This window comes from Calonectris borealis, chromosome 3 (genome assembly GCF_964195595.1).
Source record: "Calonectris borealis chromosome 3, bCalBor7.hap1.2, whole genome shotgun sequence".
NCBI lineage: Eukaryota > Metazoa > Chordata > Aves > Procellariiformes > Procellariidae > Calonectris > Calonectris borealis.
Window position 1 is genome coordinate 120,716,226 of NC_134314.1, and position 13,130 is coordinate 120,729,355.

A 13,130-nucleotide genomic window follows, 5' to 3' on the forward strand; every position below is an offset into this window, starting at 1 on the left:
AAACCACTATAACTTCTCTGAAACCAAGGTATATTGACTTACTCCAGCGTGAATGTAGCTCTGTTTCCATTTTAGTTACCAGATGAAAACCTACAATCATAGCAGTAATTGTATAAAGAACATTATTATGAGGAAGTCGGTTAAAGTAGGGTCTCATATTCCAAATATAGCCCTAGAAGCCACACACGTGCTGCATCATTCCAAGAAGTAGGTAAGAAGAAAGCTAACTAAAACATCTCCCGGAAGATCTCAAGTTTTTTGCCATGGCTGACAGAGTAAATTAGTTCTTTAGGCTGCCGTTTTTATCCTTCCATCTGGAACCAACCTAGGTCCTACGCCCTGGGACAATTTCACAGACTAGTTATCATCGCTTAGACCTGCTAGCAATAATCGTTGCTGTGACAGGCTTCTTGTGCAGTAGCCATAACACGTCCACCCAAACCAAGGAGCCATTTCGGTTTCTGTGGCATCAGACACAAAATCAAAATCACTCCTCACAACATGATTTCGGTTGCGCTCTCTCCAGGGATCTTGTATGCCACCGCACAGTGACTCTTCCTCCTCAGGACTAATCCAGGTGATCCCCATCCCACAGCAGTGATCGACGAGGTGCCGGGTGGCACTCAATAACCTTTATCGCACCCGCCAAACCCTAGCGCCGAGAGTGAACGGTTTGTTTATGGGTGGTGCTAGTGACAGGCACACCAACAAGTCCCCTCGTTCAGTCTAACGGGGTGAATTGAAAGATTAGTCTGTCAGGCCGGCACGAGGCCTCATTTTTCTTCTGTGCTACATAGGTCGCCCCCTTCCCGCAGCCTGTATTTGATTGTGATTAATTTGTCAAGGCTGGCTATAGCATGGAAATGAAGAAATGGATTGCCAATTACAGTTAGTCTTCTCACAGAATACCCCTCGAACCGGTGCTATTCTGCAGTAGTGACAGCTCAGAAATAAACTGAATTCAGCTTTATTGAGCAGAAACCTGACCCAAAGCGTATTTTAAAGCAGAAGGTGACTTTTCCCACCCCCGTCTCTAACCAGCTCTTCAGTAAACGGTTGACTTCTCTCCTGCCTGCCTGGTGCACAAAAAGGCCATCCACATTTATTTTTGTAGTCACCTTGTTAAGACGTACTGAACTTCTGACTTAACACTCTTCAACAAGGTGCACATTTGTTTCTGAACATCTCGCCCTGAGTAAGCCCAAATTTAATACGTATACCATTATCGCTAAGTAAACAAAACCAGCAGCAATTCTGCCCTGTACAGAAGCTCGTAAAAGCATTCAAACTTCCTCCTGAACAGTATTCAGAGAAAGGTAAATTCTGACTTTTGCTGCGTTTCCTCTGCAGTAAGCCTCACATGTTCTCACAAGCTGTTTAATATTTCATTAATATAGACAACTAGCTTAAATTGAATAATCAGATTCTGATAGATTAATGAAATAGGAAACAATTCCACAACGACCCGATTTTTTATTAATAATTATTAATATGGAATTTGAGAAATAACGCCTCAGACCCGACAACGCATGCAGGCAATTCATTTTATACAACCACCAGCAAATTACTCAAGTTGCATAAATTCAAAGCATGTGTACAAATCTAACTTTCTATTACCTTAGAATTTCACTTAAAAAAAATCCCCTTTCCCTCAAGAAAATGCAGACCACTGTAATAGGTGCTTCCTTCCATTGTTGTAATTCACTGTATATCACATCTTCAGACAGAAGAAAGGTGAAAGTGTTTCCAACAGTCAGCGGCACACAATGGCTTTAAACACGTTCTGAAGACAAAAAGGCACAACTCTCTTCCAGGTCCAAGGTGGCCTTCCATTTACACAACCACCACCAAGATCTGCGGTGTGCAGAACTGCAGAATACATCTTACGAACAGGATCCTGGCTTAGAAACAGGATTAGTCATTCATTACTCTGAATCATCCGACTTTGCTATTCTTCTTCTGCCTCAGCGGCAGTTGCCCTTTCCAATGATATATGGTAGCATTCCTATCTAACAAAGATGCAGAAAAAAGGACAACACAGCGAACGACCCTTGGAGGCAGAGACACCTTTAAATTGTCTTTCAGGTATTTCGACGAGACTCAGAATAGCAAGTCTATTCTGTTGATCTTTTCTTTCGTTTCAGGAGAAAGACAAAGTATGTGCCCTAACCGCAATACATTTTTTACCTTTCACAGGCCACCTAAAAGCCCCGATATTCTCACACATACTTCTTCCACACTTCTTGAAGCGACCTTCAGACACCAAACGTATGAATGAGAGATGATCTTGGTAACGTAAATTTATGTATATTGTGACTTTCTGTGTTTGTACTGGAGTAGGATTTAGGGTCTCCCAACACGACTAGGCCCATTATGATATATGTATTGTATAAATACACAGTAAGAGACTATGTCTGCTATGGAGAACAAAAAATAGGAGAAATAAGGGGCAGCTTCACAATATTCTGTGGCCAGACCTAGCTAGACCTATCACTGTGCACTAGAAATAAGGAAAGAATGAGAAAGAGGAGCTGCTTTCCTAAGGCATTTACTATCTAATGCAGTCACAGAAATCCAAAAAGATGCAGTTAATACCTTTGCAGTAAAACTAATTGATATACGTCACACCACTAATGATATTCCTAGTCAACTTTAGTTTTTCAGGGCTTTCAACAACTACTTAAGGACACACAAGCACAGACTAGTATGACTATTCTGTTCTCACAGAGTAAGTTTTAAGCTGTGGGTGGGATTCAATATTAACTGAATACACTTAAGAGTTTTCATTTGTAAACATCAGATAAAACAATTGTACAGTATTACAATGATTGTGGGCGATGATCTAGGACTAAAAATCTTACCCTAGGCACTTTTTAGATCATTTTCTAGCTGCTAAAGTATAGCGAATTTGTGTTGTATAACTAAGATTACATACAAGACTAGTTATGCCACCGTGCACGGGTAAACGAAATCACTGCTAATACGACACACGTTACATCTAGTGCAAGTTTTCAAACCCAGGAGTAGTTTTACAGCTGTCAAGATGACATCTATTCTTCTTTAACTAGATTAATTTTATATTAAGTTCCTCCTTTCAAGGAAGCTCAGTTGCATCATGAAATTTGACTGAAACCATTAAACTAGCTGTCTGTCTTTTTACGATGTGTTTAAAACTCAGAGGTAACATACTTCATATACAACATTTTCTGTAGAAATGGGGAAGGCATGAAAAAGATGTTCTTATAATTACCAAGTTGTCACACTACATTTAATCACGAATACGGTTATAAAAGACACCCACAAGAACACAATGTTCTCCTTTTGCAAAGAAAACCTGCTTTGCTATAGCACCTGACGACAGTGCTCAGGAATCTGAAGTAATGGTGCGATTCCCTGATGTGAATCTCACTTGTCAACAAAGCAAACATCTAAGCAGCTTGCAATCACAGAAAAACCCAGGTTGGAAGGGCCACGGCACCTCTGGAGGTCGTCTGGTCCAACCTTCTGCTCAAAGCAGGAACAATTTCAAACTCGGATGAGGCTACTCAGGGCCTCAGAGAACCCTAAGAGAGCACCGTCTTTGTCTTTGCTTCTGAATGCTGACTTCTCAAGAGGAAAAATAAATGTAGAGTAGTCGTCATGAATAGCAATATACACACTTAACTGGTTGATTTAATTATCTGAATAGGTATCCAAATGATTATACTGGTTGATAGCAGCCTCTTAACTCTTCAGGGCAGTAATTTTTAAGTTGTCTTGGGCCAGTTCATTCCTTTATATACATTTAAAGCTAAATAAAGCAAAACTGCATAATTTTGAACTTGGGCATCCTTTCTACTGCTGGATTCTTCCCCCATGCTGCGGTATGTTCCATTCATGCCAATGCAAACGGGGGAAATCACTAATAGATTGGGCTCCAAGTTTACTTTTAGAGATATGCTTTTTTCTGGGGGAAGGGGCAAGAAAAATTTTGGCTAGCGATAATCGGGCCTTTTACCAAGAAGTAATTTATCCTTCATGTATCATGTTAATTTAATGTCTCCAGGACAAGGTCCGTTTATCTTTATTTTCTTACTTAAATTCAATTCTCAACAAATAAGCTTCAAAGAGCTTTAGCTTTTCCTGATTGTAAAGCCATAGAACAAACATAAGATTATCTTGTTGACATCAGCCAGGAAAATTTAGAAAAGGGAATTAAGTGATACTGTTGGTACATAGCAATACAGAGTTTTAACTTTCATCATGGTAATTGAAACATTCTTAATTCTTTCAATGGAAAACCACAAATATCAAGACAAACATTACATCTGACCAGCCAAAGCCTTGTTTGTGATATCAGCAATATGTTTTCTGAATACCAGAGATCTTTTCCAACTCTTTTATGCTTTGCAGAATAGTTTGCCCGGAAAAAAAAAAAAATTACAAAAAGTGAAAGGAAAAAGGGGAAAAGCGCCCAAAGTGCAATGTGTTTTTGATGCCTTTGAAGACGTTACTGGCTTTTCTGCAACAGTCTGCAGATATCTATATAGCTCATTGCAAAAGCAACCAGACGTGAGCCACGCTAGGAGTTTCAAGGTGTAAGCCACCATGAAGTAAGAGCAAGGGAGCACACAAACAATTGTTTCTTGCAGAGCAGAACCAAGACAGTGACGTTAACGAGTGCGGGCAGAAGTTGCAAGACTGAAGGGGGCAATTAATATATGCAAATACAAATCCAGAGAGTGAGCCTGACAAAGGAGCCAGGCTTTCCAGATTTTACAAAACCTTAAGTTCTCCATGCTTCTGCCGATTTAAAAAAGAAAAAAGTAACTACGTAGACTCTATCTCTTCCTAAAAGGAAAAGGGAAAAGACAAAAAGCGAGGCCATGAGGCAACAGTGTTCAACAGTCTAAGCTTTCGAAGGGAAATTTTTAAAGACAGTCACTACACGCCATTTTAATGAAGGACAGGATTTGCCCTCTAGTATTCAGGGGAAAAGCTGTAAGTTGGAGCAGTCAGCAAGAACTTCAGAATAGATAAAATTCTAGATAGTCTAACTACAACATCCATAAAACGCCAATTTCCACTGAAAAAGAGAGCTTATTAACTCTCTCGTCTGGAATCCAGTTTGAGCTTCTCCTTGCTAAATATGTCATATGAATTAATTTTAGACTGTTGAGAGCTCATCGATTTACACTTTCCAGTAATAATTTTTTTAGTATTTAAAAATATGGGAAGAGACAAATTAGTATCATGGACACTACACTGTCTGAAATAAGAACACTGTTAAATAATGCATGCAACAAATTTTTATACAAGTAGTAATTAGATTTCTAGGATTACCTGAATATTATAATAATCATTTCATAGCTGTTACTGTTATTAATTTTAATAATAATCTCAGTTAACTGGTGATCAGTCCCAAAAGAAGCATCAAAAAATTAGTTTTCGTGTATCTTCATTTTCGCTAAAATATTACATTACACAAATTATGAAGTAAATAACAAAATACAATTAACTTCCCAATGAGTTACAAAAAATGACAGTTAAAACCACACAGCAGTGTCAAAAAAGTTGATGCAGTCTGAATTGAGAGATGAGGAGCTGCTGATCAGGTTAAAAAATTGCCTTAGTTAAGAGACAATCTTCTTAATGGGAACTTTCCTTATGTGACCGACTGGACTTCATCTTCTTTTTTTTTTTTCCCCATCACAGAGAATTTATATGATAATATCCGTTTTCCTAGGTCACCGTAATTGACATCACAACATTCAAATGCTGATGATTATGTACAGCATCAGGTTGTTGTGATGGTTACAGGGACTCAAAGCACCAGACTGAAGATAAATACAAGCCTCCTTCATGGTTATTTATTATACATGTGCGTATAGTGGCTCTGAAAAATTTGCAGCTAACTCCTTCCTTGGAAAGATGACAGTGCAACCCGTATTAGAATTGCTCATTAAAGAAATACGTATCTTAGGAATGAAAGAAACAGAAATGAGAAGAAACAGATGGAAAAGATGGAAATAGATTGCCTCGACCTTCAGCCCTGTGTCAGGAATTTATTCTGCCTTTGAAAACATTTGGTTTCGTCTTCTGACTCAGATTTTCAGAGGGCTTTTATAATCCTTCAGTAGCGCACCTGTCGGTTAATCCCTTGTTATAATCTATCTTGGATCACCTTGCAGGGAGAAGAGCTGATGGATACGCTCCCAGCCCTCTGTGGATGGGCAGGACGAATCATTCTTTGGATACCGAGGAGGACGCGCTGGAGGTCAGGACATCTGTGGCACGAGCTGGCACGAGACGGAGGGACCTCTCTCCCCAGATAAAGACAAAGCAGCACAGAGGATCTGTGATACTCCCCTGCGTCCTGCCCTGAGAACCTATTATATGCTTCTATTTTCTATACATACTGCGTACTTTACTCTTGTCTTTTTTTTCTTTCCTTGCTTCTAAGCTTGCTTTTCAGGCTCTCCTTTAGCAACACGTCATAAATCTAATCTTGCAATGTTTTGCCGTGACCAGGCCAAAAGCTACAAGTAAGCATAAGTGGCCTGATTCTAAAAGAAACAAGTCTTACTCCAATGCAATAAAGGTGCTTAAAATGTGGTGAACCTGCCCTTTTCCACTTCCTAAATCACTGCAGACATTCTGCACTTTCATGGCTTTTGGTCTTTTTCTTTCCCTTTCTCTCTGTGTTTTTAAAAGAAATGCAAATACACATTCATAACAAAACCTAAGAGCTGCCATTATCTTTTTTCTCAGAAAGGATAGACGATACCATTTTAGTGAAAGTCAAGCTACAGTAAAATATACAGCTACACTGATGTAGAGACAAAGGAAATACCAACTGGAGATTTCTCTTAAAGTTTTCCCCCCCTCCCTGAAGTTTAAAATAACATTTAAATACTTGCTTATGTTGCCAACATAAGTATCTAGGAACAGAAGCCAAAGCCTGTATTACTGTAAAATAACCGTAAGAAGGTAACAAATAGGTGTGCATAGACCGTAACATCTTCAACTCCTTCCATATGTAGTCCACCCCATAATTATCTCTCAACAGAGTATTGTGACAAACATGAAAATTCCTGTCTTCTCATATCCATCTGCAGAGCCTTGTTTTAATTTTGCAGCTCCTAAGGTTTGTAGCACCGTATCAGACATTCTTGTTCACTTTGCAGGCTGCAAACACCAGAATCTGTGGATAGCTTCTTAAAGACATGATAATGAGGTGCTCTTCCATAAAATCTACTGAAGAAAGTCGCTTCCCCCCCCCCCCCTTCTGGCAGTACCTCAGACATAACAAGATGGTAATTATGGGGAAAGTGGATGTGTAAATGGTGATTCACTGTGTATAAGGTGAAATCTGACACACTACAGCCTAAAATAACATTTTTTACCCTTTTTGCCCTACAGATTTGTCTGTAGATTTATTTTTATCACGTCTTAATTTTTTTTAAACAGATAGTAAAATTGCTTTGAAAAAGGGAAAAGAGACAAAATGTAAGAAAATGCCTAAAAATCCAGTTGGAAAAGTTAAAAAAGCTGTGATAAGGTTCAGATTGCACTCTCCCTCGTGTTTGAGTATCATTGAACAGCCGCTGAGGATCTGTCGCTTGATACTCCAGTACCTCCCTAATGATATGGGAGTGACGCAAGTCCTCTGTACTCCTCCTGAAGCAGTTTTGTTTATGAAACTTCACGCTCTTGATATAAGGAAAGCATTTATTGCAAAAAAAGAGAGTAACCCGAGGATCCATGGGGATATGAGACTTCGCAACCTTTGCTTTCTTAGACCGATTATCAGTTTATGAGCATATTAGAGGGGAGAGGGATCTCTTAGGAAAAGATAACACTTCTTTTTTTCCAAAGTGCCTGTAGGTAGACCCTTACTTGTTTTGCAATCCTTACAGACATTCAGCATCGGTTGCTTTCTACTTCATTTTTAAAAGATTTAATCCCTCATTTGAAGCTATCAGACTGCTAAAACAAAGATCCCTCCTGAGCGAATTTGTTGCCAGCGCTTTTTAAATAGGAGCACATTAAAATCCAAGTTTTGACTCCTGGCACAGTGCCTTAATGGCAAATAGCCTTCTCGGGGCTTTAACTTGTTCAGGCTGGAACATCCACACTGCTATGGGTGGAGATGGAGCGTCAGGAAAGCATTTGGGGAGGAAAGGCAGACCTTTCCTCTATCCAACACCCTGCTCATGAAAAGCAACCTGCCCTTAGCCAAAACCTCAGAAAGGGGCTTGCTTGCTTGTTTCTTCCCAGTTTCCTTTTTATGGGAGAAAAGGAGCGCTCTGAAGTGATGCAAACAGGAAAGGATTGCTCTCCAGAGAGAGGTGACTAGTCTCTCCTAATAATAATAATAGAAAAGGCAAGCAATCTAAGGATTTACAAGAATTTGGAGCAGAACGCAATCCAGATTCTTAAATTGGATACACTCAGTTGATCCCTTGCAAATTTGTCCACTTCCATTTGGAGGTGAAACTCAATTCTCAGCCAAGGGTTTCTGAAGGGACAGCATTTGTTCATATGGATCTGAGGTGAAAAATCAAGACTGTATGTTCCTTCAGTAACATTTTATTGAGATAGCCCAGTGTTAACTGCACAATACATAAAGCAATACTAATCAGTTAGGCCACCAGGAATGAAGTTGATCCACGTGCTTGTCTAGACGCTGACTTTATCTAAAGGAATGTGCATGTATAGAGGGGAAAAACCCAACAAAACCAGAAAGACGAAAGCATAGCTTTGCGGGTTTTGGGTGTACTTTGCACCTCAAACACATCACACAGCACAGTTTTAGCACTGCGACTGCTATCAAACATTCTTGAAAATATTGACACCTGAAGCCTGATGCAGGGTTGCCTGTTTAATTACTACTCTCAGGCAGTACGTCTGAGAGTCTGGAAATAAGGTACTTTTTTCATTGAGGAAAAGAAAGTATTTCTTAAAACGTAAACAGTAAAATCAATTAGAGATTGCATTCCCAAAACAAACAAAAAAAGCAGCCTCAGAAAAACAGAGTATTTTAGCAGAAATGTGTCTTAATTCATTTCCAAAGGTGAAAACAGCAAACAATTACTGAAAAAGCATCTGCCACACTACATAATGTTTCAGTAATGCCACAGCTTTCCAGTTAAAATCAATGGTAACTTCAAGAAAAGTATCCGTTGCCTTAGGAAAAGAAAACTCAGGATTCCTATCAGAGATCCTTTCCAATTTTTTTTTACTGACTTCAGGGAACCATATTCCTCACCTGCTGAGACCTTTTCTATTAACGAGGCCAATTCTAAAATAAAATGAACTATTATTTGTACATTCCACTTACTAGTAATTTCCATATATTTACACCATGTCTTGCCTGTTTTTGTCAACTAATAACAAAAATGTGTCTATGTTAAAGATCAAGATTTAAGCCAAAGAGTCAAGAACTAAAATGCACAGAGCTCCCCTGAAAGGTCAAGGGGGGGACCTGAACCGAGGACCAAGGCAGAGCTTTATCTGAAACCAGATTCACATTCAGTGACTTCTAGTGTCTGTGGAAATGGCATCTGCATGTTCTTCTACAATAATGAAAATGCAGTTCAAGTAGAAAAGGATACAGCACCCAAAGTAATTTAGATTCTACCTTCTGAAGCCTAATTCAGATTTACAATCATCAAACAATCAATTTTAAATAAGAGGTCCTTGAAAAAAATGAAACCACCCTAAATATTCCTGTCACTTTTTTTTTCCCTGCATCTGCAGCATCTGATTAATCAAAACTCAAATTAATTTATCTAAAAATTACTATATGTTATTGTCATGCAGCAGCAGCTATGCCATACTATGGTGGTACGTGATGACTGCATTTTTTTGTTTATTGCTGCTTAGCGTGTTTCTCGAAAACCCTTGAATTGTGCAAGTAATCCAACCTACTATCATTCGTATGCATTTACTGAACCTAAACAAAAGAAAAATCAGCTGACGTTATTTTTAAATGAAAAAATATTTTCGTCCCCTTGTAAATTTGCACGTCCTCTCATAAATGTCTCCATTTTTTTTTCCAAATAGCTTGTCTTTTTCCTCCTTCAAATATCATGCCCGCATCTTCCACAATGTCAACCAAAAGGCAGCTGACTATTAGTGATGGATTGCCTTAAGATTACAACAAAGCAAGTGACGAACTTTTAGAACAACCCTTTCCCTCGAGTTCTTCAGGCGGTATTAATTTGCATGTAAATTAATAAACTAAAAATGTGGAAGACAACTCAAGGGAGCTAAGACAATTTCATGTTATTCTTGCAAGTTTGCTTGAGGAAAAAACACACTTTTTCCCCAGTCTTGGGCATTGAGGAGTCTTGCTTGCTTGCCTTCTGGATGGAAGATTTTGCCAAAATCCTATTTTTCCCTGTTGAAGCCACAGCAGCGTGTTTAAGAGTTACCGGAGCTGCAGAAATATAATCACAGTTGTGGGCCTCGGCTCCCAGGCTCAGGGTTGTGCTAAGGGCTGCACAACAGCATCCCACTTATCAGCACACTAGTATTCAGTCACGGTCAAAGGCTTTGGGTCTCTGTTATTTAACGCAGTATAAATCGATTCGCAAGCCAAAATGACTGACGAGACATCTGATAAGAAATATCACTGTTTAAAATAGTAATAATAGGAAAAACTGCGTAAGCAATAAGTGACATTCAAGGTCTTACTTACCATAAATTCCTGTTGAAATACAGGGAAATGCCTGTAAAACAAGTGAAAGAAAAAAAAACATCAGTGGGATTTCTGTTTGCCGAACTTTTTATCAAAACCAAGGGTATTTTTAACTGCCTGTTTTTCAACACCCAGAGATTACATGTTGTAGCCTTCACTGTTACAGCATTCAATTGACAGGCATTTTCATGTCATTACGTGAAACATATTCCGTTTGTTTTCCTTGCTGCCATGTTAATAAAGCCATATTCTTTTTCTCATCTTGAGCTATGAGCAACATTTGAACCCAGAATCATTACTAAAACTGCCTTTGAGCTAAAAATTAACACCATAAGCTAGTACGGTAGGAAAACAAGTCATATTCTCTGGGTAGAGTTAGACAATGTTTCTTCAGTAGTAAAATAAGCTCGGCCAGCTCAAACCCTGCCCTGCCCTCCCCTGCCTCTTTGCCATGCCCGTGTTCACTATAACCTCCTTTTTTGTTTCAGAGCCTTTAATTTTTAACCTCGGTTCTTTCAGACATGTGGTTTGCAACACAGCTGTACTGGTACGAGTCAAAGGCTGCAAACTGGTGCAGGGAGAGGAACTAGAAGGTGCTGGGTGAAAAGAAAGGGTACATTTTTCTGGGTCAGCTTGGACACCAAAGAAAATGCATTATGCAATAAAAGATGGTTATATACGCTGGGCCAGCGAGAACGACGATTTACTTTTCTCCTAGCTGTACGTGTTGTCTAGAGATTTGCATTTCCGTCAGCCAGAGTCAGTTTTCCACCAGGAGAAACCAAAGCTGCACACGGTTTCACAGGAGAGACAATTTTCTGTGCGTGCAGTTGATATCGCCTTTCCCTCTCACCTCTGGACTGACAGGGAACACAGCGCAAAGGTACAAGAGCACCTGGGACCGAAGTCTCAAATATCCACCCTCAGGCTCCCTTCCAGATCCCCTGGCGATGAGTCATCATACAAAAGAAAGGAATTCTTCTTTACTTAATCACACAGGAAAACATTATTCAAAGCTAATGCTTGCTTTATATTTAACCAGGGAATTAATTAGGGAATGGTGATTAAGAAAGGAGAGGTCTAATGGAAAGAATACATCCTCCCCTCCTCTCTGAAAATACTTAAGTAAAATAAAGTGGGGGAGAATTATAGTCTCATTCCTTCTCACAACCACTACAACTTACATCCTGAAAAATACTTAGCTTTGTAGTTTGTACCCAATAAATCACAATGAATCAGCTCTTTAAGGAAATGAGGAATGGAGTAGGAAAAAAAGAAAAAACCCACACACAGTTACAGAGCTCAGGGCTGAGGTGGCAACAGATGCTCCAGCAATAAGAGAGGCAGAAAGGACGATTTTGTCCAGTTTAGCAACAGATTTTTAAAATTCACCACTGTTGAAGTTTCACATATTCAGAGATAATTGCTCCCAACAAGTCGTTTGTGTTCAACTTTTTTCCGCCAGTCAAGTAACGGCACGTGCTTTAGACACTTGTTCCCTGTGGCCGATAAGAGTAAGAGAATATTCGTGTTCCTTCTTTGACTGGCCCCACAACTCTGGGCAAGGGGAAACGATCCTCCAGCACCACCCACGAGTTCAGATCCCCACGCCGGTGGCAAAGCCGGGGAATCACGGGCCAGGGAGGCTCTGCGGGCCCCGGGCAGCGAAAGGAGCACCGTGCGCCGGCTCCCCCTGCGTCGCTGCAAACTCATCACATGCACCAAGCAAAGGGTATCCGGCCGATACGGCATCCGAGCGAGATGCATCTACTTAAAGCCCTGACGGTGATCTCGAAGGGATTTACAAACCAGCCGCTGCAGTACGGGACAGGCTAGCACATCCCATCAAGATCTCCCACCGCAGCTGTGCTTACTGGGGCCACTGGAGCCGGGTGCCTGAAGGGAGGCTCCAGGGGACTGGGCTTCCTTTTCAGCTTTACTCAGAGAAAAGAAGGTTAAACAACTGCATTTTCAGCATTGCACGGCAGACGCTTGTGGCATTTGTTCATCTTCCTTCACAGAACACACTGCTCCGAGGCTGTTTAGCAAGCTTTAAGCTTGCTAATTTGTGTGTTGTGCCTGTTTCTTGATACCTACTTGAAAATTACTGTGTAGACACGTCATAATCATTACCTTGCTTTCAGTTTCTGTCATGCACCTGAAACATATCTGAATGGAGCTACAAGAGTGTGTAAAATCCCATCAAGCTCCTTGCGAATACCCGTCTGTGCCGTAACTTAGATGAGCTCTGCCCTCTCCCTCATTCAGAGATGATCACAGCATATAACCAGCAGATGTAATTTCAGAAAATGTGACAGTGCTTTTATTCATTCAAGAAAGGCTTGTGCCCGAGATCACATATCAACTGTGTTTCCTCTTGGCTCCTACGGAGACAATTTAGTCTAGAAGCCAGGTTGAAATTACTGGCAGAGCAGTAATGGGGAAC

At 40.1% G+C, this 13,130-nt stretch overlaps 1 protein-coding gene across 3 annotated transcripts in view; it reads right to left on the reverse strand.

Annotated features, from left to right (window-relative positions):
• The window catches only part of MACROD2 (mono-ADP ribosylhydrolase 2), an 888,004-nt gene that overhangs the window by 281,131 nt on the left and 593,743 nt on the right, over positions 1 to 13,130 (reverse strand). For all 3 annotated transcript variants that reach the window (XM_075147699.1, XM_075147698.1, XM_075147696.1), the window contains exon 7: positions 10,685 to 10,715. In XM_075147699.1, coding sequence (XP_075003800.1) covers positions 10,685 to 10,715 — 31 coding nt within the window. The remainder of the gene's footprint in view (positions 1 to 10,684; positions 10,716 to 13,130) is intronic.